The 22,938-nt window shown below is 44.9% G+C and overlaps 1 protein-coding gene across 5 annotated transcripts in view; it reads right to left on the bottom strand.

The window, feature by feature from the left end:
- RNF149 (ring finger protein 149) overlaps positions 1–20,276 on the bottom strand; it is a 34,698-nt gene extending 14,422 nt beyond the window's left edge. For 2 of the 5 annotated variants that reach the window (XM_005662360.4, XM_013995949.3), the window contains exons 1-5: positions 19,718–20,276; positions 10,097–10,347; positions 8,405–8,473; positions 4,419–4,501; positions 1,946–2,042 (exon numbers count right to left, since the gene is read on the bottom strand). In XM_005662360.4, the coding sequence (XP_005662417.2) occupies positions 1,946–2,042; positions 4,419–4,501; positions 8,405–8,473; positions 10,097–10,347; positions 19,718–20,159 (942 nt within the window). In that variant the 5' untranslated portion in view covers positions 20,160–20,276. Of the gene's footprint in view, positions 1–973; positions 2,043–4,418; positions 4,502–8,404; positions 8,474–10,096; positions 10,348–19,717 lie in introns of all 5 variants that reach the window. The other 3 variants (XM_085018649.1, XM_085018648.1, XM_085018647.1) reach the window with 2 other exon arrangements.
- Positions 20,277–22,938: the final 2,662 nt, after the last annotated feature.

Below are 22,938 nucleotides of genomic sequence, written 5' to 3'. Positions count from 1 at the left end.
AGAAAGAAAAGCAGGTTTAAAATTACTGACCAATGAAGAAGACAACCCAAAAGGAGCTTCAGAGAGTGCATCCTTGGGAGGAAAAGAGGAGGGAAAACTGCCAAGAAATCACCTGTCACACTCCCGGGCTTCTGCCGTTTCAAATGAGGTCCCAGGAAGGTGAGGGGCCGAGGGGATGAGCCATGGTTCCTAGGAAAGCCTGGCCTGCCATGCTGAGGAGAGCCCCACATTATCAAAAACCACAATAAATGCAATAAATGTGTAGAGCAGACATGATCTAGACATGCAGGTAGATGAGCAAGACTCATCCTTCTGCTCCTGCCCCCTCATTCTGACGGTGAGGCCTCTGGAACTCATGCTCAAAAGATACTATTCAGAATACAGAAAATCACACGGGTTATTAAGGCAGTGAGCGGTCTCTCATCTCCCTTTTCAAGATACGCCCAACTAGAGGGTGAAAAATACTCTGAAGGGGGCCTGTTGCCTTGGGGGCTCTTACGGCTTCAAGTCACACAAGATCATTATCATACAAAACCTCTCTGGACTTTCCAGCTCTATCATAAATGCTCCAAAAACCTCTATGTTCAGCAATAAGAAAAACACATTTGAGTGATTATATTCCATATGCTATAATAAACCATAGTGGAAAAGAATATATATATCCATGTATGATGAAATCACTTTGCTGTACAGCAGAAACTACACAACACTATAAGTCGACTATATGTCAATAAAATAAATTTTTAAAAAACTAAAAGGGGAGTTAAAAGGGGAGTTCCCGTCACAGCTCAGTGGTTAATAAACCTGACAGGTATCCATGAGGACTCGGGTTCGAGCCCTGGCCTCGCTTGGTGGATTCAGGATCCAGCATTGCTCTGTGGTGTGGGTCATCAACATGGCTCAGATCCCACATTGTTGTGGCTGTTGTGTAGGCAGGGGGCTATAGCTCTGATTGGACTCCTAGACTGGAAACCTCCAAGTGCCGTGGGTACAGCTCTAAAAAGACAAAGACCCCCCCCAAAAAAAAAAAAACAAAAAAAACCAACCAAACAACAAAAAAACTAAAACAAAAAATAGATTTAATATTTCAATTACCTCTTTCAAAGCACTTTATATCAAAACTATTCATATTTAATCAAGAATACCCTGAGACAGTAATAGCTTCTATGAAGGCTCTAAAAACAATTAAAAAAAAATCCAACAATAATCTGGAAGAAGCTGTTTTCTCCCTCTTCAGGTCTATCCCCTCTTTTGGATTGCTGAGTGCTTAGACCCTGGAGGAAAGTCAACTTGCATCTGAAGGCTGATTTCCCATTACTGAGCCCTGTCACCTGGGGCTGCTTGTCTGTAAGCCGTGTGTCTAGTCAGTAAGACAGGGACAGTCACAGCACTGACGCACACAGAGGCTGGAGCTGGAAAGGTAATGAATGACCTACAGGGAAGGTGAGGAGTCACCTGCCCTCCTGTCTCCTGAGAAGGTGCCCTGGCGGCTCAGCACCGCAAGGGAACGGAGCACATTAGGTGCAGGATGCATTTCTCTGAGGCCCAGGTACCTGGGGGCTGGAGCCAAGGGGTGTGGGCATCTGCTTCCTCCTATGTCAAAGATGCACCTGGAGCCGGAAAAAGGAGGCAGCTGCTTCCAGCTGAGACATTTTCTAATACTTTTTGTTTCCAGGACACTGCCTGGCCCCCCACATTCTACCAAAGACATTGCTCCAAGGACGTACAAACTCTGGGGAGACCTCTAATATTATTCTATAACCAAATTTAGTTCAATGACTTTGAAGAATGTCTTAAGAATTCACTTTTAATAAAGAGGAAAGTCTTCAGGAACCACCAGGACGATGGGAGGATTTGGTCCACTCCTGCCTCTGGTCGGGAACAGAACAGATGCACTCGGGGAGAATTGGGGCAGAGGTTGAATATAAACAAAAATGCAACAAACCCAATATCCCAGGGCTTTGATGACATCAAGTTTACACATTGGACACGTGCGGTGATCCAAAAGCCATGGGTCAATGCATATTCTATGAAAAATATGCCTAAAAAAATTAAGTATGTGTTAATGTTTTAAAATAAATGCTTATATCTTATAAAGGAAACAACACATCCTACCAACTCATCTTCTCATTACACGTCAAATGCTGTCAGATCAACATCCAGTCTACCCACTTACCCTGGGTCCCTAGCTGTTCTAATTTCCAATTTAAACACCACCTGGCACTTGGAGGGAAATTCTCCCTTCGCTCCACAAATAGAGCAGGGCTCATTTTCACATCACACAGGATGTATTTCTATGTGCCTCTGTGAGCCTTTAGGGGGAACTGTGGCATAATTAGCCCCAACAGAAACTAAGAGTAACGAACTCAACTGATCGTGCCTTATAGAAGTCTATACAATGACTCCAATGGAAATACAACAAAATATTAACAAATCATCTTCGGATTGTAGGTTTGGAAAAAAAAAAAACCTTGTTATGTATTTTTTGTGTCATCTACATTTTTCTAGAATGAACATCTACTACTTTCAGAATAAAAAAAAAAAAGAAAGAAAATATGTATTGATTTTTCTTCATTTTCAGATACGTCCCAACAGCCTCACTTCCCCTCCTGGGTGATGAGCCTATGTATTCTGTCTGCACCACAGATAAGGGGGTCACAGGGTGGGAGCCATACAGGTCAGGCCCAGAGACCACCTGTGCAACGTGACTCTGAACAAGCTCCCTGGGCCTCTGGAACTACACTGCAGGCTCTTCCGAGGAGCCAAGCTGTCACATGCTTATTACTAGGGTGCTGGGCATGATAAACACCCTGTAACTCTTCATTATCATTACTGTCGTGGTTGTTGGAAGGCCTTCTCTTCCAAGAGAAGTCTGGATGTGCAGGTAGTGATAACGGCATGTCAGGACACAACCCAGCCTGGTCCAGCTCGGCCTGGGACCCTTCCATCCGCAAACTGAAAATGACTGACCCACAGGAATCATTTTGAAAAACAAAAAAGAAACGAGTTGGCTTTACTGGGAAATGTGTTTACTTCAAACACAGGAGAAAATCGGAAGGGGACACCCCACCAAGAAGACCAGGGATTGTGCATACAAGGCTCCAGTGCAAGCCCCAGCTCAGCTGTCAGGAGTACCCGGGTTTCCGCTAAAAGGAAATGGGCCCGAGGCTCCTCATTGAGAGGCATCCCAAGTGGGAAAGACTTGCCCTAAACCTAAACTGGCCTAGAGTACAAACTTTTTTCTCTTTTACTAATTTTCTATAGGACACCATCAACCAACACTGACCTCAACTCACCAACCCACAGAAACGCCTGTAGATTTAAGTTGGCTATCTTCATGCAGGAAAATTAATTTTGTTATTCTGATCCTCATTCCTTCATTTCCTCTACAGAACTACTGAGAACTTAATTTGCTATAAAATACTGGTATATATACAAATACATTTTGCAAACATAAGGCAAAACACAACTGTAGGTTAACTTGTGAGCTGCTTCTAATAGGTGGGAAGTGTAATGAAAACTGATCAGTCCTAAAACATAATTTTTGTACACCTTTCGGGTAACAAAGCAATTTCTTAAAAAAGTTATCAAAGTATCCTATTATTCAAAAGGAGACATAACTTCTTGTGGCCAAAATAAAAATAAGTGAGGAATATTTATTTACTTATACAACCCCGCAAAGAACCCAAACCCGGGGTGCAAATAGTAGCAAAGCCTAATCTAAGAAAAAAGGCATCTCGGTGGAAAACAATAGACAAAAATACCTAAGGAGGTAATGTTATTTTTAAAACATTTCTGGAGTTCCCGTCGTGGCGCAGCAGAAACGAATCAGACTAGGAACCATGAGGTTATAGGTTTGATCCCTGGGTTAAGGATCCCGCGTTGCCATGAGCTGTGGTATAGGTTGAAGACGCGGCTCGGATCCTGTATGGCTGTGGTATTGGACAATAGCTGCAGCTCCAATTCGACCCCTAGCCTGGGAACTTCCATATGCTGCCGGTAGGGCCCTAAGATGCCAAGCCTGAGGGGTGTCTGACAGTTGCTCCTGGCCCTCTCCCTGGGCCTGCGCCTGTCTCACTTGACTCTTTCTCCCCACACAGCACACCTTCTGCATCACTACATGGATCATGTTTTCCCAGGATCCTGATGAAGCCGTGCTTCTAAGACGAAAAGTCCTAATGGGTCTTAATGGTCACCTAAAGTCTCCAAGCAAAGCAATTTTTAAGTAAAACAATACAGGAGGCGTCTTGAAGACCTGTGGGTAGTGCCAGCTTCTTTTCTCAAAAGAGAGATGATCCCAGGCTATCACTTGACAGCAAGATCCTCTTATCAGGAAACACATGTATGTCAACTCTTTGGTGAGAATCCTCAAGCTTGTCTAGTTAATTTTTAACAGCTCAGGAAGTAAAAGAACGTACTTGCATGGCAAAATTCTGATAACATCCTTTACTTTAAAATTTTCAATACACACTGCACAATTTTCAGCATCGACATCAATTCCCTGTAAAAAGAAGAAGAAAGAATTTACTATCTCCTTACGGGTATATAGTATATTCTTGGTAAAGCTTACTATAACAATAGAAACAAAAATGAAAATCATTACAACCTGGGTAAAACAATGACGAATTCTATTCTACATTGGTACCTCCTGAAATTAAACAGATAACTTCTACTTGGTATTTGTTTTTACCACTATCAAGGGATTTGTTTTTTTAAAAAAGAATTTGGCTGAAAAAGAAAACATTTCATCATCTACCTAATCAGACACGAATAGTGTTTAAATCCTAGACTAGTCTTCATTGTTTTTAAGTGATCATATTTTAATGCAACGGTCTGCTTTATTATAATAAATGATTTTTCAAATATAAAACGTATAAAGAGAATGAATATCTAATTTTATACTTGTTTTCTGGAATCATTAAAAACAAAACAAATAAAGCACTTTCATGAGAATTTGCTGCAGAACAGAGTCACAGCTTGCAAAAGAGAAAATGAAAATGACTAGGTACCTGAAAATATCCACCTCAGTAGTGATAAAAGAATTGCAAATTAAGGAGTTCCCATCATGGCTCAGTGGTTAACGAATCGACTAGGAACCATGAGGTTGTGGGTTCGATCTCTGGCCTTGCTCAGTGGTTAAGGATCTGGAGTTGCTGTGAGCTGTGGTGTAGGTAGCAGACGCAGCTCAGATCTGGCGTTGCTGTGGCTGTGGTGTAGGCCGGTGGCTACAGCTCCGATTAGACCCCTAGCCTGGGAACCTCCATATGCCGAGGGAGCAGCCCTAGAAAAGGCAAAAAGACCACCCCCCCAAAAAAAAAGAACTGCAAATTAAAATGTTACGTTTTTCACATTTTTCACATATGAAATTAACAGAGGCTAAAAACAAACAAACAAAAATTGCTGTAGAATAAGCTGTCTTTTGAGAAAATTTCAACTTCTAACTATGTGTAGGTCATAGACCTTTTTAGTGGTGTCAGCGTCCCCACTCCCCATCTATCCAGCTGGCCTCAACCCATCAACCAAAGTGGGCATAACTCGTCTGGTCATGTGATCCAAACAGGCCAATGAGACACTGTCTCTGGGCAGGGATTCAGGAACTAGCAAGCAGTGCCTGCAACTTTAGCAAGTTAATTATATGGAACACAGCTAAACAGCTATAACGTAACTATTATTTATTTATTTATTTTTTGCTTTTTAGGGCTGTACCTGCAGCATATGGAGGTTCCCAGGCTAGGGGTCAAATCGGAGCTATAGCTGACGGCCTACACCACAGCCGCAGCAACTCGGGATCTGAGCTGTGCCTGAGACCTACACCACAGCTCATTGTAACACCAGATCCTTAACCCACTGAGTGGGAGGCCAGGAATTGAACCTACAACCTCATTGTTCCTAGTCAGATTCATTTCCATTAAGCCATGATGGGAACTCCTATAACATAATTATTTAAAAATATATTTAGCCATATGGGTCACGTGTTAATAAGGAAGCAGTAAAAACACGTAGATACTGCTATCAATGATTTATTAAAATTAACTTTATAAGAGCACTTAAAATTCTACATTGCAACTAAAGTAAACATTATCACCTGTTTCCACGTGCCATGGAAGAATGATAAAATCATTCTCATTTCCCAATGGTTTGCAAGCTTATACATTACTGTGATTGAGTCCGCAAGAAAAAAAAATCAGAAAACAAACACAGTTTCCAGAACTGGACAAGACGTAGACTTAGGAAAAAACAATTACTTTTCTGTACAAATTTAAAATGTAAAATTGCCAGAAGATCCACATTATATATCCTCATGGGCCATTTATGGATCCTCTTTTTTTTTACTTTTTTATAGGGCTGAACCTGCGGCATTATGGAAGTTCCTGGGCTAGAGGTCTAATCAGAGCTACAGCTGTGGGCCTAATTCCCGACAAGTTTCAAAAAACAGTCTGTGGAAGCACATTTTCAAAAATGTTTTGTACAGGAAGAGGGTAATATCAATTTATTATGTTCTCCAGGACTCCAGGAAATTACACATATGAATCTATGTCTTCCCATATTTAAGGACAGATTTTCTGGCAGGAGAGAAGACATGTTTCGAGAGGAACATAAAACTCTATGCTTGTCAGAGAGCTGCCAGCCAAAGGCACAGTCTGTCCCAGGCATCTGCTGAAGATTCTCCCCCAGGGACCCTTGTGATCTGCAAATCAGAAGTTCATCTTCCCAGGAGTAGGGAAACTTCTATTTCTTCTACATTTCCAGTTCTAGACCTCCACAGGGAAAGAAACCAGGAGGCTGCAACTATGAAAGTTCACTGCTGTTACAATGGCAAGACACCTGGGAAGGAGTGCCGCCAACAGCACAACTCTAAGAGTATCTCAGTGTTAAATAGTCCACATAAACCACTAATGTCGGATTCCAAAGTTTGTAAATCAAAGCACTACAAAAGTAACAAGTGTTATTCTGCTCTAGTCCTTTAAGAAGGTCAAAAGAGGAGACGTGGGCCTAAGGGCACTTATGATGGGGCGGCAGGGCGGGGGTGATCAGGGGGTGGTGGAGACGAAGCCTGGATAACTCAGTGGATAAAACATACAAAAATCCAAACAACTGAACTGACCCATGGCTGAGTCAACACAGTTACCATTTCACAGCACGGAAAACAGGGCATTAAAAGAATAACTGCCTGCAGCAGCAACATTCTCCTTTTAAGGAATCTATCCTGAGGTTCTGAGATTTATCATCTGTTCTAGTCCAAAAAGGCTTCTCAACTCTGGTGCAGTGTTGGCCTCCTAAGTCTCAAGTTGGACATGTGACAATGTTTCTTTTTTTTTAAAAAAGAGTTGTAAAAACATCTTTTCTCCCCCTCTCCATAAATCCCAGTATTTCCCCCCCCCCCCCCCCCGGTAATTAAGAGAATTGACTGAGTGACTGAGTGTGAGATTTAACAGAGGTGGACTGAAGCCTTACGGTCTGCAGTAGAGACTGTGCAGTTGCCTGCATTCGACCAAGAGGTACAGGGTGGACGTGTCTGCACAGTCCAATCTGGCAGCAATTGGCCAGTGTGGCTGCCTGAGCATCTGAAACGTAGCCAGTGTAACTGAGGAACTGAATTTTGAGTGAATTCACTTCAATTCAGAGAGGGGTATGTAGCTAGTGGTACCCTCTCCGACAGCACAGGTCTGGAAGGCTCTTCACATACACAAGAGGGTTTCTGATAACTCTCCTTTAAAATAAACACATATGTGAAAAATACTTTAAAAAAAAAAAAGGCCAAATTGCAGGGGGAGCTGAGACATGGAAACAACCTAAACGTCTACTGACAGAGAAACGGATAAAGAAGGTGTGTGTGTGTATACACACAATGAATAATGAATATTATTCAGCCATAAAAAAGAATGAAATAATGCCATTTGCAGCAACATGGATGGACCTAGAGATTCTCATACTGAGTGAAGTCAGTCAGAGAAAGACAAATGTATGCTATCACTCGTATGCAGAATCTAATAAAAAATGATGCAAAGGAGGTTGTTTATACAACAGAAAGAGATGGACAGATTTCAAAGGCAATCTTATGGTTACCACAGGGGAAACTGTGGGGGAGGGGAAGGATGGGGGAGGGGAAGTCATACACATGACTGCACAGAACAGAAGTGATGAGGAACGGAACCCTACTGGGCAGCTCAAGAAATCTACTCAGCAGTTTATAAAAACCACAAAGGGCAAAAAGAATGGACATATGGCCAGTTTGCTACGCTGTGCACCTGAAACTGATAAATGCTGTATATTAACTAAGTAAAATTTAAAAAAAGGAAAAAAAAAAAATCACACTAACTAGCCAGAACTCCAGTTGATCAAGGAGTTTACACATATAAACACATTTGTATTTTAGCCTAAACAAAAACCATGAAAACATTACCTTTTCTCCATGCTTTACAGTATGAAGAGGAAGCTGGCCAATAACTTTCTTTGTTTCTTTTCTGTGGCTCTTAGGTAGGAAAAAAATCAGTATTATTACTGTTGAAAATTTTAAGTTATTATTTTAAAAAATGCATATAACATAAGCAAGCTTACAGAAAAAATTTTCATTTAAAAAGCAGGAGTTCTTGTCATGGCTCAGTGATTAACGAATCCGACTAGGAACCATGAGGATGCAGGTCCAATCCCTGGCCTTGCTCAGTGGGTTAAGGACCCAGCGTTGCCATGAGCTGTGGTGTAGGTCACAGATATGGCTTGGATCCCACATTACTGTGACTGTGATGTAGGCCACCGGCTATAGCTCCGACTCAACCCCTAGCCTGGGAACCTCCACATGCCACGGGTGCAGCCCCTAAAAGACAGAAAAAATAAAAAAGCAAAGTTAAATAACTACAATGAGAATAACTGTTAAAAAATTACCATTAAAGTCCAAATGTTCAGAACAGCCTCACGGAGCTGTTTGTTAAAGAATACTTTTCCTTTTATCGGCTGCACCCAAGGCATGTGGAAGTTCCTGGGCCAGGGATGGAACCCATGTCACAGCAGTGACAACACCAGATCCTTAACTGTTAGGCCATCAGGGAACTCCAAGAATACTTTTTCTTTTTTCCTTTTCTTTTTACAGCCACACCTGCAGCTTATGGAGGTTCCCAGGATAGGGACCAAATCAGAGCTACAGCTGCCAGCCTACACCACAGCCACAGCAACATTAAATCTGAGCTGCACTTGCTACCTACACCACTGCTTGCAGCAACACCAGATCCTTAACCCACTGAGCGAGGCCAGGGAGAGAAACTACATCTTCTCAGAAACTATTGTGGGTTCTTAACCTGCTGAACCACAATGGGAACTCCTACTTATTTTCGATTCCATGTCTGAAGAAGAAACCAAACTTATGTTTAAATAGTAGTCAGTTGAGGATGGGGAGTGACACATTCACAGCTGTTAATGACCCTAAAAGGAAGGGGCTGCGTGGTCAGAGAGGGACGCTGACCCAGAAATGACCATCCTTTGCTCAGAGAGCCCCGAGGGCAATTCTCAAGGCAACAAGGTGAGTGTGGGGTCCAGAGGCCACCTGGGGACGCCTCTGGTTCTTCAACAGCTCTGACTGCAGCTCCGGAATAAAGAGGGGAGGCCTGGTAGACCCCAGTTCCTCTACCCCACAGCCTTTTGTCATCCCTTTACGTCTGGAAAGGTCAGAGGACTCTGCAGGGACAGAACGTGACCTGGGTTTAAAGGTAACTCATTTCCCCTAGGACAGAAAGTTTAATTCATTCTAATTTAAAACTTATGTCACCACCCCACCCCACCCCCGCCTATGAATACCTAAAGTTTCTCTTCTTTTTTTCTTTTTTTGGGGGGCCACGCCCATGGCACGTAGAAGTTCCTGGGCCTGGGACTGAACCCGTGCCACAGCAGTGACTCCAGGCACTGCAATGGCAATGCCAGATACTTAACCTGCTGCGCCAGCAGGGAACGCCAACACTTAGATACTGAGTGATAATGAAATTAAGAATACTGCCCAATACCTTCTAGCAACATGCAGGGGAAATATTTAGGAACTATCGTTGAAAAGCAACTATAGACAAAAAAAAAATTAAAACCAAATATAGAAAGAGTTATCCATGATTACCTGACTTCCAAACTGAGAGCCCGTATACAGGAAGCGCTGGATATAGTAAAAGATTAGCCAGGCTAAGGAGATGATCATCATGGTGATGAAGGCGATGGCCACAAACACCACTGACTGACCACTGAGGAACTCCTGGACGTGGCGGGTGCCAACCCCTATGGTCATTTTGACTGGAATGTCTTTTTGCACCAGCTCCAAAATTTCTCTTCCTTTTGGGTAGCTAACCATAATGACCACTGTATCTCCAGTTCCTGGAGGAAAGAACAAAGAAATCAACAGGAAGACAAAATAAGATACAGAGACAGTTGAGCTTCCTGCATATACAACTGAAAACTGTGATGAAATGGATCCTGTTCAAGGAGGATCTGTTTCCAGAGAGGAGACTGCTTCCATGAGTAGGATAAATCATAAAGAACTACCCCCTAGAAAGCAAGAGCCCCCACCTAACCCCTGACTCCCGGTTCTGTTTCACGGGTGAATTCTACCTCCAAATCTTTCAACAGAGCAGGTAACATGAATGACATTTAAAGTGTTCACAGCACAAGTTTCCGTTGTGGCTCAGTGGTTAATGAACCTGACTAGTATTCATGAGGACACAGGTTCAATTCCTGGCTTGCTCAGTGGGTTAAGGATTGGGCGTTGCCCCCCTGAACTGTGGTGTAGGTCGAAGACACGGCTCAGATCCCTCATTGCTGTGGCTGTGGTGTAGGCCAGCAGCTGTAGCCCCGATTCGACCCCATAGCTTGGGAACCTTCATATGCCATGGGTGTGGCCCTAAAAAAAGACAAAAATAAAGTATTCACAGCAGATTAAAAAAAAATAAAAAGGAGATCTTTAAAATTATTTCCAAGATAATAAACCAAAAATGGTAACAAAATACCAACAGAAGAACCACGCAGACCAATTTCACTTGTGTTGAAATGTTAACAGGTACGCTGAGGGAGGTCCCGTCGTGGCGCAGTGGTTAACGAATCCGACTAGGAACCATGAGGTTGCGGGTTCGGTCCCTGCCCTTGCTCAGTGGGTTGACGATCCGGCATTGCCGTGAGCTGTGGTGTAGGTCGCAGATGCGGCTTGGATCCCGCATTGTTGTGGCTCTGGCCTAGGCTGGTGGCTACAGCTCCGATTCGACCCCTAGCCTGGGAACCTCCATATGCCGAGGGAGCGGCCCAAGAAATGGCAAAAAGACAAAAAAAAAAAAAAAAAAAAAAAAAAAACAGGTACGCTGAAAGCATCTCATTAACTCTGGGAGGCAGTCGGAGGATTTCTACTATGATCACTATTATTTCACGTTGCCCCAAGGGCCTGAGAAGACATAAGACAAAAGTAAGAGAGAAATAAAATAGGATAACATAGCAATTTTAGATGACTCATCTAGAAATTTATTTCTTAAATTATTAGTAGGATTTAAAAAACCTTAAAAAAGTTCACTTGGGGGAAAAATAAGAATAATCAGGAAGAAGTTCCCACTGTGGCTTACTGGATTGAGAACTTGACATAGACTCTATGAGGATGCAGGATCAATCCCTGGCCTTGCTCAGTGGGTTAAGGATCTAGCATTGCTGTGGCTGTGGCGTAGGCCGGCAGCTGCAGCTCCGATTTGACCCCTAGCCTGGGAACCTCCATATGCCGAAGGTGCGGCTGTAAAAAGAAAAAAAAAGATCAGGAAAACTTTGTAAAGAGTAAAACCAGGACAAGCCTTTATGTCAAAGGAATTCAAGTAGCACATGATGATAACCAGGATGGGAGAGAAGTCCAGAAACCAGACGCAAATACATGAAAAAATTCAGTAAATGATACAAGTGGAAGTTCAAATCAATGGGGTAAAATGGATAATTTTTTTAAAAACCAGTGTGACTGCAATTTTCACCCAAGGATAAAAAAAGCTGCATCCCTTCCTCTCAACTTATGCCCAAATAAATTCCCACCAAATCAAAGATTTAAATATATAAAAAAAAGAAAATACAAAAGAGCCAGAAGAAACAAAGGAATTAAAAAATGCTATTAAAAAACTTTTCCAAGTGTGAAAAATCGCCTCAGAGGTTACTGAAAAAATACACTAAAGAAAAAGATTTAACCAACTAACCAACTATATAAAGACAAAAATTTTCTGCCCTGGCTAAAAGAAAGCAAAAATCAAAGATTCCTGATCAAAAGAGTATATGGTCCACAGGGGGAAAATACATGTAACCTAACAAAAACAAAAAACTCATTTCCTCTAAGAAAGAGAGCAACAGAAAAATCAAGGAAATGAGGTCACTTTGCAGAAAATAAAATACAAAAGGGATTTAAAAAAAAAAAAAACCCAAAAGCCGGCAGCTTCAGTGAGATGTAATTCACAACATAAAATTCACCCTTTAAATGTGTATGATTTGATGGTTTTCAGTATACTCCTAAAGGTACCACTACCACTATCTAATCCCTAACACCTTCATCACCCTCGAAATAGAAATCCTGTACACATTATGGTCACCCCTCAACAAATGGATTTTTTTTTTTCTTTTTAGGGCCACACCTGCGGCATATGGAAGTTCCCAAGCTAGGGATCGAATCAGAGCTGCAATTAAGACCTTCGCCACAGCCATGGCAACTTGAGATCCAAGCTCCACCTGTGACCTACACCACAGCTCACGGCAATGCTGGATCCTTAACCCACTGAGCATGGCCAGGGATCAAATCTGCAACCTCACGGACACGGTGTCAGGTTCTTAACCCACTGAGACACAATGGGAACTCCAACAAATGGATTTTAAACATATGAAAAGATATGTTACAAATGAAAACATTAAACCTAAAAGACTGGCAAACATCAAAAAGTCTGACGCACCATACTGGCAGGATTAAAGAGCACAAATCTGCACTCTTGCTGGGGTAGTGAATGATTACAATCCGGTATGGAGGGCAATGGCTATTAACAGGTTTTTAAATGCACGTGTCTCCTTGACCCAGCAATTCCACATCTGAGAACTTAATCCCAGATAGACTTGTGTATGCACACAGGAGGAACTGTTAAAGAGGTTCATTGGCAACATTTTCCCTAAGTTTTAGGGATCACAATTTAAAAGTCCACCAGTAAGAAAATATATAAATTATAGTATGTGTACACAGATGAAGGCAGCGGTTCTGTTAATGCTGACAGTACTGAAAACAAGAGAAAGAAAGCAGTGTATAAAACTGTGGACAAGAGGTCCCCATGGTCGTATCAATACAGACTACCCTGAAGACCACCGCAGAGACTGGGGACCCTGACTGCCTGGGGGGCAGGGGGAGTGGGACAGAATTAAAATTCTCTACCAAGTGTACTTATTACCTACTCAAAATTTAATTTTAAAAAATACATTTGGGGAGTTCCCATTGTGGCTCAGTGCAAACGAATCTGACTAGTATCCGTGAGGATGCAGGTTCAATCCCTGGCCTCACTCAGTGGGTTAAAGGATCCAGGGTTGCCATGAGCTGTGGTGTAGGTCACAGAGGTGGCTTAGATCTGGCGTTGCTGTGGCTGTGGTGTAGACACGACGGCTACAGCACCTCATTCAACCCCAAGCCTGGGAACCTCCACGTGCTGCAGGTGTGGCCCTAAAAAGACAAAAAAATAATAAAAATACATTTAAAAAATAATAATAATAAAATAAAAAATACATTTAAAGACTGTTCACTGGCACTACACTGACACCACACCCTAATACTATTTTACCCAAGAGAGAAATTTAATCTGTAGCAAATCTGCCATGACCCTCGGCTGTCTGTCGGGATTTAGTTACTGAAACACCAGAAGGGCACCCTTCTCCAGTGGCTCCTGTCTGGAGGCCAATCCCATGACCTAGCCCTAAAAGTGTCACTTAGCGAGCACCATGGCTGTCTGCCATCCCTGGGGAGACTCACTAAGGAGAAGGCATTTCCTGCCTACAGGGAATCAACATCTAGTGGCCTCGAGACAAACATAGCAACAAGGATGAAAGCTTCAACACTTATGGTTATGGGGCACTTCATCAGTCTGCGAGCCTTTCCTATAAATTAAATTTCCTTTGCTGGAAAATCTCAAGCACCGACTAAAGTAGAAAGATCAGTCTCGTGAATCCCAGGTATCTGGCTCCTCCTTTTTTAACAGAAAACAAGACAGTTTCTATGCCATGGTACTGATACAATGATCTCTCGGTGTTGATGGGGAAAGTCAACTCTGAAGCACTTGGACATCTCACTGGAGGCAGAAAAAGGTGAGTTATCATTTTACAGACAAGGGCAGAGGAACCTTAAAAGAGTTGTTCACTCCCCCTCTTGTTTCAGGGCCTGGAGACCCAGCTCCTAGGGGTACCTCTGCCCTGCCCCCTTGATGCGGGGGCGGGGGGGGGGTGGTGTCTGGGTGGCCAGACAGGCCACAAGGGCTGGGTTCAAATCTCCCTGACAACCAAGGACTGGTCCTCTGAGAATATTTCTTCAGCTGTAAAATGGGGACGAGAACTTTTCTATTTTGGACTGTCACTTATTTAGCAGGAACGTGGAATAACAAAAAAGCTGCAGAAAGGTTGCAGTCATTTCCCTTGGGGTGGGAGGGGACTCTTTCGCTGGGAAGTGAGAGGAAGATGGACAAGGAAGAGGTCACCAAGCAAAAGACGGGAGCTTTCTGAGGCTGCGAGACCATCACAAAAGCCTATCTGGGGTGGTGACTGGTCCGGTTTGGTTAGTGACTAAATATACATCCAGGCATCCCATTTATCCCATTATCCCCTGTGCAGCACAAAGAACCCAGCACATTAGTGTTTCATAAATACTTGTTGAATGAATATTTCAATATTCAATATTTCCAGTGCTGAGAACACTGGAAACCTCAAGGGAGAGGCTGCAGACACTCCACGATTATCAGAAGGACACCTTAAACTGAAAACATCTCCAGCATCAGAAAGTTTTCACCGAGGAAATTCTTAGTTCGCTAAGTTACAAGAAATCATTAAAAAAAAAAAAAAAAATATATATATATATATATATAGTCTGGGCTAAGGGCTAAACCATTTGCTATACTCTAATTACAGTAGTAAGATGGCTTCTGGAAACGACTTTATATTAAACTCAGAATGAAGACTTCTATCCTGTGACTGGCTTTTGGGGGGCCTGTTTGGGGATAACTGGTGCAGGGCAGCGGAGTAACCCTCCCCAGACAGTCCTGGAAGGGGGCGGGGGGGGGGAGGGGGCTGGTGGCACATGAGAGCAAGTCACAGCTGATTTCCAAACCAAGCAGCCGAATTTCCTCACAGAAGGCACACTCAGTCTTGGGGCAGGGGAACAAAGAGCCCCTTGAATGTTTTTCTTCCCATGGCCTCACATCGCTACCAATCACATTTGGCCAAAAAGGAGCATCCTGTGTAGCGCCTGCCTGCCTGCCGCCGCCGCTGCCCCCCACGGCCCCAAGTCCCCAGAGACCCCACCACTAACAGGAACACTCCTGGAAGGCAGTCTGTTTCTGTCCTACACTCAGAGCAAGGTCCTGTACACAGCACGTGATCATAAACCTACTTGCCAAATAACAGTTCCCCTTATCGCCTTCTCAAAAGAAAACAACAACCAAAAAAATCCATCTTGGTCAACAGCTTCAAAATTCTGGAGGGTCACATTCGAGTCCAGGGTACCATGTCTCCTCCCAAGGAAACTATTTCAAGTGGACTTCAACACTCTCTTGAAGGAGATGGGAACTCTTAAAATATTTAAAGTAGTGGATTAGATTTCTGTTCTAGAAAACTGATGCAGCAAACAAGAAATACACTCTGAAGTTCCAGCAAGAGAAACCCATGGTTGCTTCTTGTTTTCCAATAACTTAACTTCCATATTCTCTCCCCCACCCGGCTTCTGCCTCCATGATTTGACTTATCTCAGTTCTTACATTCATGGTCAAACTAACTTATCATGTTTGCATGATCTGTATCAGGTGCCCTTCCTTGATGCTTTCTAAGCACCTGTGCATATAATGCTCTCATGGTCCAAACCGTTATTGCCTAGGGAGGTCTGTTTATGGCTCCCATAATGCCTAAAAAGGTCTGTTTATTGGCTGTGAACTCCTCAAAGTCTGCAGTGGTCTTAGGCATTTCTACCCTCAAGCAGGTGCCATACTTGGCCCAGCGTAGCTGTTCTGTATCTATCTATCTGCCAAAGAAAAAGGAACTGGCTTTAGGCATTTGACTAGCAATCCTTATAGCTGTCCTAATTAAGTCATGATTTATTTTAGAACCCCCCAAATTACCGATTTAAACACAAATGTCTTATACTGGATTCTAGTCGTCAAGCAACAGGTTTAAGAAAAAATGTTGATATTCTGAGACTTGGGAGGAGACCATCATGACTGGAGTCTACCAGCAGCCACCTTGACCTATTTCATAGTGTCCCAGTGTCACACAGCAACACAGAACCGATGATCACTGGTTTCTGCTGGCTCTGGCCACATTCTGACAAAACACAAGAAACCCAAGTCTGAGCAGTCGTTAAGGTTCGGCATGACACTTCAAATTCAAGTCAAAGCTGGTTCCTCTTCTGACTTAATTCTGCTTACTCCATTCCTAATCTTTTTTTTTTTTTTTGCTTTTTAGAGCCACACCCTAGGCATATAGAGGTTCCCAGGCTAAGAGTCATATCAGAGCTACAGCTGCGGGGCATAGCCACAGCCACAGCCACACAGGATCCGAACCGCATCTGCAACCTACACCACAGTTCATGGCAATGCCGGATCCTTAACTCACTGAGCAAGGCCAGGGATCAAACTGCGTCCTCATGGATGCCAATCAGATTTGTTAACCACTGAATCATGACAGGAACTCTTCCGTTCTTATTTCTAGTCTGAGAATTCCATATGGTGTGAGGCGGCCAAAAAAAAAAAAAAAAAAAAAAAAAAAAAAAGCCATGACACATCTGTACCCTGGTCCCCAGAGGGCAGAGTTCTGAGAATGACAGGGTCATTCTTTCCCACTAATAGTTACCACTGTGGTATAGGCCCTTACATTTCTGCTTGGACCACAGGTGCGTCCCCTGTTCCCAGCTTTCCCTCTGTTTAACCCTCTGGTGACACTGCTACCAGATTAGTCTCTCTTTAAGTCAGTGGTTCAAAATATTGGCTGATATTATCACTCTTTCTGCCTCCCGGATATTTGGCCACATCTGGAGACATTTTTGGTTGTCACAGCTGCCCGGGTGTGCTGGTACTCATGGGTAGAGGCCAGGACAGGCCCCCACAACAGAGAATGATCTGGTCATAGATCACCATGGTACCAAAGGCCAGTCACTGAAATTCTTTGGGCATTAGTTTTCTCATCTGTAAAATGGGGTTAAAAGTACCTGACTCTGCACTGGGAACTTTCGCACTTAAAAAAAAAAATTAGATGTTAAAATACAAGGAAGCATGTTGCTGAACCATGATTAGAACAAATGCTATTAGCCTGAAAAGGTTTTTTTTTTTTTGCTTTTTTTATGGGCCACACTCGTGGCATATGAAAGTACCCAGGCTAGAGGTCCAACAGGAGCTGCAGCTGCCAGCCTATGCCACAGCCACAGCCACGCCAGATCTGAGCCATATCTGCAAACTATACCACAGCTCACGGCACTGCCGGATACCTGACCCACCGAGCGAAGCCAGGGACCAAACCCACATTCTCATAGATACTAGTTGGATTCATTTCTGCTGTGCCACCATGGGAACTCCCTAGCTGGAAAGATGTAAATGTTATTATCGAAAAATGCAGTTAACAGAAAACTGTGGGCTGGAAAAGAACTGCTGTGGGTGGGGTGAGCCCACATTAGGAAGTAGATTCAGAGAGTTCCCTGGTGGCCTGACAGTTAAGGACTCAGCACTGTCACTGCTGTGGCACTGGTTCAATCCCTGGCCTGGGAACTTTTTTTTTTTCTTTTTTAGGGCCACACCTGCAACATGGAAATTCTCAGGCTAGGGACTGAATCAGAGCTGCACCTGTGACCTACACAGCAGCTCACAGAAACACTAGACTCTTAACCCACTGAGTGAGGCCAAGGATCAAACCCAAATCCTCATGGATACTAGTCTGGTTCGCTACCCTTGAGCCACAAGGAAACTCCTGGCCTGGGAACTTCTGCATGCCACTGGCACCGCCAAAAAACAGAGGTAAACTCAGACGTGCTGGCAAGGACCCAGCATTAGAGAACCCTCACAGGCTGCCTGCCTGCTTTCTTTGATGGAACCCTGTCTACTGGCTGTATCTGGGATGCTGTGTAAAACCCGACAGGACTTTTCACTGCAGTCTTGAGGTAACATGACTTGGGTCCAAAGCACAATTGGAATAACTGCACCAAAGGTGGTGCCTCACTCAATGCCACCATGAGGACATCTGTTCCCATTTCCTCTCCAAACCCACTTCCTCTCTGTTGTTAACTGAGGAATTTCCCCTCTCCTTTCTGAGGTCAACCCCCAAGTATCCAGGACACAGCCACCTTCCTTCTCAAAGGCCAGACTCTTTCGGTGACCTCCTGGCCATCAGAGATCCGTACCAGATTGCTCCATCCAATTTCAACATGCCTTGCTGCTGTGCTCCCCCACCCCGCCCTGGCCTACAGTTTATGCCCATTTCTCAAACCCCTCCTGAACCCTTACAGCCAACCACCTTGAGTCCCCACTTCCTCACCTCCTAATGGACTTATGTTCCTATCATTCTGCTAAAATCAGCCAAATCTAAAGTCACTTTTCTGTCCTCACTTTACCGGGCAGATTCTGAAACTGCATTAAAGAGGCTAAAACAGAACAAAATAAAAGCACAGAAAAAAGGCTCTGACTTGCAGCAGCAGCAACTTTAAAGAAAGATTTTAATCACATTAAGTTCAGAATGACTCTTGCTCTCACAAGGCCTCACAGAAATACTGCCATGTTCACTGATGATCAAATTATTACTTGGATTTCAGTTCTAAGAATGATACCCTTGCAAAATATGCCTCCTAGACTCTCACGACTTCTAGAAGATGTGACCTGCTGCCCTGGAGAATCGTGTATGTGGGAAGGGTCGCCTGGCAAAAAGTATGATTGCAACTTAAAAATTTTCCTCTAAACTCAAGCCTCAAAGAATCGGACTGGGAGTAGAGCCAGCACTGCAACCTTCTATTTAGCACGTGAGAAAACAGTACCCCAACTTAAGGCCAGGTTTTCTGACTCCAGGTTTAGCATATTGACATGTTTTAGGAAAGCGAAGAAAGCCAGACCCTGGAATGCTCCTACTCCTGCTCCACCTGCCTCGGGGCGAGGCCGCCTGGCAAGGGACCCACGATTAGGAACCAGGAGACTTTCTATCCGTGAGAACCACCATCCTCCTCCAGTGGGTTTTAATTTCTTCCGTTCTTCCCACTGCCCTGCAGAAGACACTTCTCTTGACCTGAAGGACCCAGGGAGAAGATTTAATCTTGTTCGAAGGCTGGTCTCCCTCCTAAGAGCACCCGGGGTGTGTGGGGGGGGGTCACACCCAGTAAACCTAGAGCTTCCCCCGTGGTTCCCGACAGTGGGAGCCCATCGCTGTCCCGCCTCTAGCCCTCCTTGCTGCTGCCCCTCGGGGTAGGGTCTGAGGACCCGGCCGTCGGCCGGGACCGCGGCGCAGACACCCACTCCGTCCCCGCGCCCCGGCACCTCACCCGCGTGGGACATGGGCGAAGTGAAGTTCCCGTAGTGCTCCTCGTTGTACAGGACCACCGCCGAGGCGTTTCTTCGAGCCGCTGCCAAGACCTTGTCCTTGAAGGTGCAGCCCCCGCGCGCCACCAGCGCGACCCAAGGCGCGGCCCCTTGAACGCCGGGCACGAGGAAGCGCGTGTAGGGCTCGCAGCCCTCGGGGTCGCGGTCTTCCGCGCGCGGGACGCCCACCAGGCCGTGCGCGCCCTCCTTAGGCGAGCTGTCGCCGAAGCGGCCGCTTTCCGAGACGCTCCGCACGGTCCGGTTGGTCTGCGGGTCCACGTATTCGGTGCTCACCACCGCCGAGAACCACTCGAGTGCCCGGCCCCGGGCGCCGGGGGAGCACAGGGCCAGCGCTAGCAGCGCCAACGCGCCGCGGGCCTGGAGCCGCCGCCGCCGCCACGCCATGGCCCCTGCCGCCGGGCGACTCCCGGAGGGCCGGAGGGAGCGCGCGTACAAGGGCTCTGAGGAGAGCAGAGAAGCGGCCGCCGGCGGCCGAGCCCGGGAAAAGAGAGTCCGGGCGGCAGGCGGGGCCGCGGCGCACGCGCACCTGGAGGAGGGACGGGAGGGGCGCGGCGAGGGCGGGGCTGCGGCGCACGCGCACCTGGCGGAGCGGCGGAGGGGCGGGGGCGGGGCCTGGGCCAGTTCCTCCCCCCCTGCAGACCCCAGTGAGGTGCGCTCGGGCGGAGATCTTCCAGTGCTTGAGAGCGTCTCCACCTTTCTGCCGCTTGGAGGTCCCGGAACCCGGGGAGCCTGCGGACCAAGGCTCGGGTGTGAGCGAATGACGCGACAGTTTGCGCCAAGCCGCGTCACCCCGTGGCCAGTGGCCGAGTTTGTGCAACGGGACTTGTAGCACGCTGAACGAAGCCGGGGGAAGTGACCGCCGCAGAAACGGGAAGCTTCTTTGCTAACCGGCCGGAGGCGTGGGAGCGCTGTTGTGTAAAATCGCCGAACGGATGTTTATGAAGAATTTACTGTGCGAGGCACATGGCGAAGGCCTTGCTTATCTAAAACTTTGAAAATTAGTTTAGAAACTCCAAAGCTACACGTCTTTTCCAGATACTTTATGTTACCGATTTCAGTATTTTATGTATAATCTTTAGTATTGAAGTCATTGCATCGCACTACTTGTTCAGATGAGCACTTAAATGGTACAGCATTAAATATAAAAAGAAAATTTGTTGTTTGGAAATAAAAATCGGGTGATAGTGCACATGAAACTGCTCTGGAAAGGAAGTCTTAGCAGGAAAAGAGGTTTAGAACACTGATTTCTGACTGACTCATCTTCCTTTTTTGTACAAGGACCTGTAATCGCAGGAAGTAGGTTGCTACCACTCACATCAGGCGTTTTGTTGGGCCTTACACGCTCTCATGAGTCCTCTGTTGTTAAGCCTTTCTTGGACTGAGTGTTTTAAGATGCTGCTCCAAAATGCAGCCCACAACCCATAAGTTTTTCTTGAAATTGGATCTCCTCTCCCTTTCCCATTAGGAAACTAGTTTTCCAAAGGCTGAAAGGATCCCAGGGCTTGAGACCTTCTTCTTCTTGTCCCAGGCCTAGAATAGGGAGATCAGTTATGCTGGTCATGGCAGGCTAGGAAATGGCCAAGGACAGCCATGATTTGCTGTAGCAAAACAAATACTTGTAGTTTCCAGAAGAGGCCTTTGCAGTTTCATGCTACATCTGGCACAATCATTTCCTACTTTCTGAAATCAACCTGCTCCTGGCTCTTGTCCTGGCAAACACCAACTTCAATTTCAAGGTTTAACTCCAAAGCTATTTCTTCTGTGAAACCTTCCCCAGTTCCTAAAAGCAAACTTGGGTGCTCCTAATTTGCACGTTGCTTGTGTATGTTATGCTTATGCATAATGAGGTGCCAGCACTACTGCTTTCTAAATACAGTTTTTAGTCTTCAACTACTTGAGTTTCTTCAAGGCCGGGATTGTCTTTGCTGTTTTTCTGAGTCCACCTTAGCTAGCAGACATCATGTGTGTAATCCATGTTCGTTAAATAAGCGAAATAGCTCTTTTTCTACCCATTAAGACGCACGATTACTTACAGGTTTGTTGCTCAGAGACGCTCACAGGCTAATAGAAACAGGCCTGCAGCTGCTGAGCCCTTAGACTCACACCCAAGTCTTGGCTTTTATTTTTTCACTATCAGCTACAGGCCTCAGCTAGTCACCACCCTCATCCTAACCCCCACCTCCCTCCAAAGCTGTGGTCACTGGCTCAAACCCTAGGGCCTTCAGACTTACAGAAGTTGCCCCTCAGTCTTTTCAGTTCCCCTTCCCTGCCATCCACAAGAAAAGCTGACAGGACTTACCTGACCACACTCTTGTTTTCAGGGGGAGTGGGGTAGGGTGAGGCAAGTATCATTATCTTTTCCCTTTTAAAAACAAAAAAAAAATTTTTTTGAGGGCCTTACCCACAGCATATGGAAGTTCCTGGCTTAGGGGTCGAATCCGAGCTGCAGCTGCCAGCCTACACCACAGCTACAGCAACTCAGAATCCTTAACCCATTGAACAAGGTCAGGGATCAAACCCCAATCCTCATGGATACTAGTTGGGTTCATTCCCGCTGAGCCCCAATGGGAACTCCAAAAACAATTTTTACATTTATTTTTTATACAATTTTGAAAGGTTACTTTCTATTTACAGTTATTACAAAATATTGGCTATATGCCCTTGTACAGAAACATCCTTGATTCTATCTTAGGCCCGGTGCTTGGTACCTCACACTCCTCCACATCATCGTTTCTCTTAATTGTCTTATTATGGAAAATTTCAAATGTTTCCAAAAGTCAAAATGATGGAAAGTAGTATAAGAAAGCTCTATGCACTTGGAACTTTGATTCAACAACAATCAACTCATGGCTTTTCAAGTATACCCTCAGCCACTTCCACTGGCTTATTGCATTTTTTTTTTCTTTCTTTCATTTTTGGCTACTCCAGGGCTTACGGAGTTCCCAGGCAAGGGATCAGATCCCAGCCAGAGTTGCAAACTATGATGAGCCAGCTCCTTTAACCCAGTGTACCAGGCCAGGGGATTGAACCTGTGCCCTGGTGCTGTAGAGACTCTGCCGATCCCATTGCACCACAGTAGGAACTACTTGGATTGTTTTTTTTCTTCATTTTTTAAAGGTTTGTTGAAGGATAGTTGATCCTCATTGCACTATTTTGAAGAAAA

This window comes from Sus scrofa, chromosome 3, assembly GCF_054392235.1.
Source record: "Sus scrofa isolate SSC_HxYL_T2T_F1_AM1 chromosome 3, Sscrofa_HxYL_maternal_Yorkshire_Landrace_v2.0, whole genome shotgun sequence".
Lineage (NCBI taxonomy): Eukaryota > Metazoa > Chordata > Mammalia > Artiodactyla > Suidae > Sus > Sus scrofa.
The sequence above is the reverse complement of the archived record's forward strand: the minus strand, read 5'-3'. Positions and strand labels throughout refer to the sequence as shown.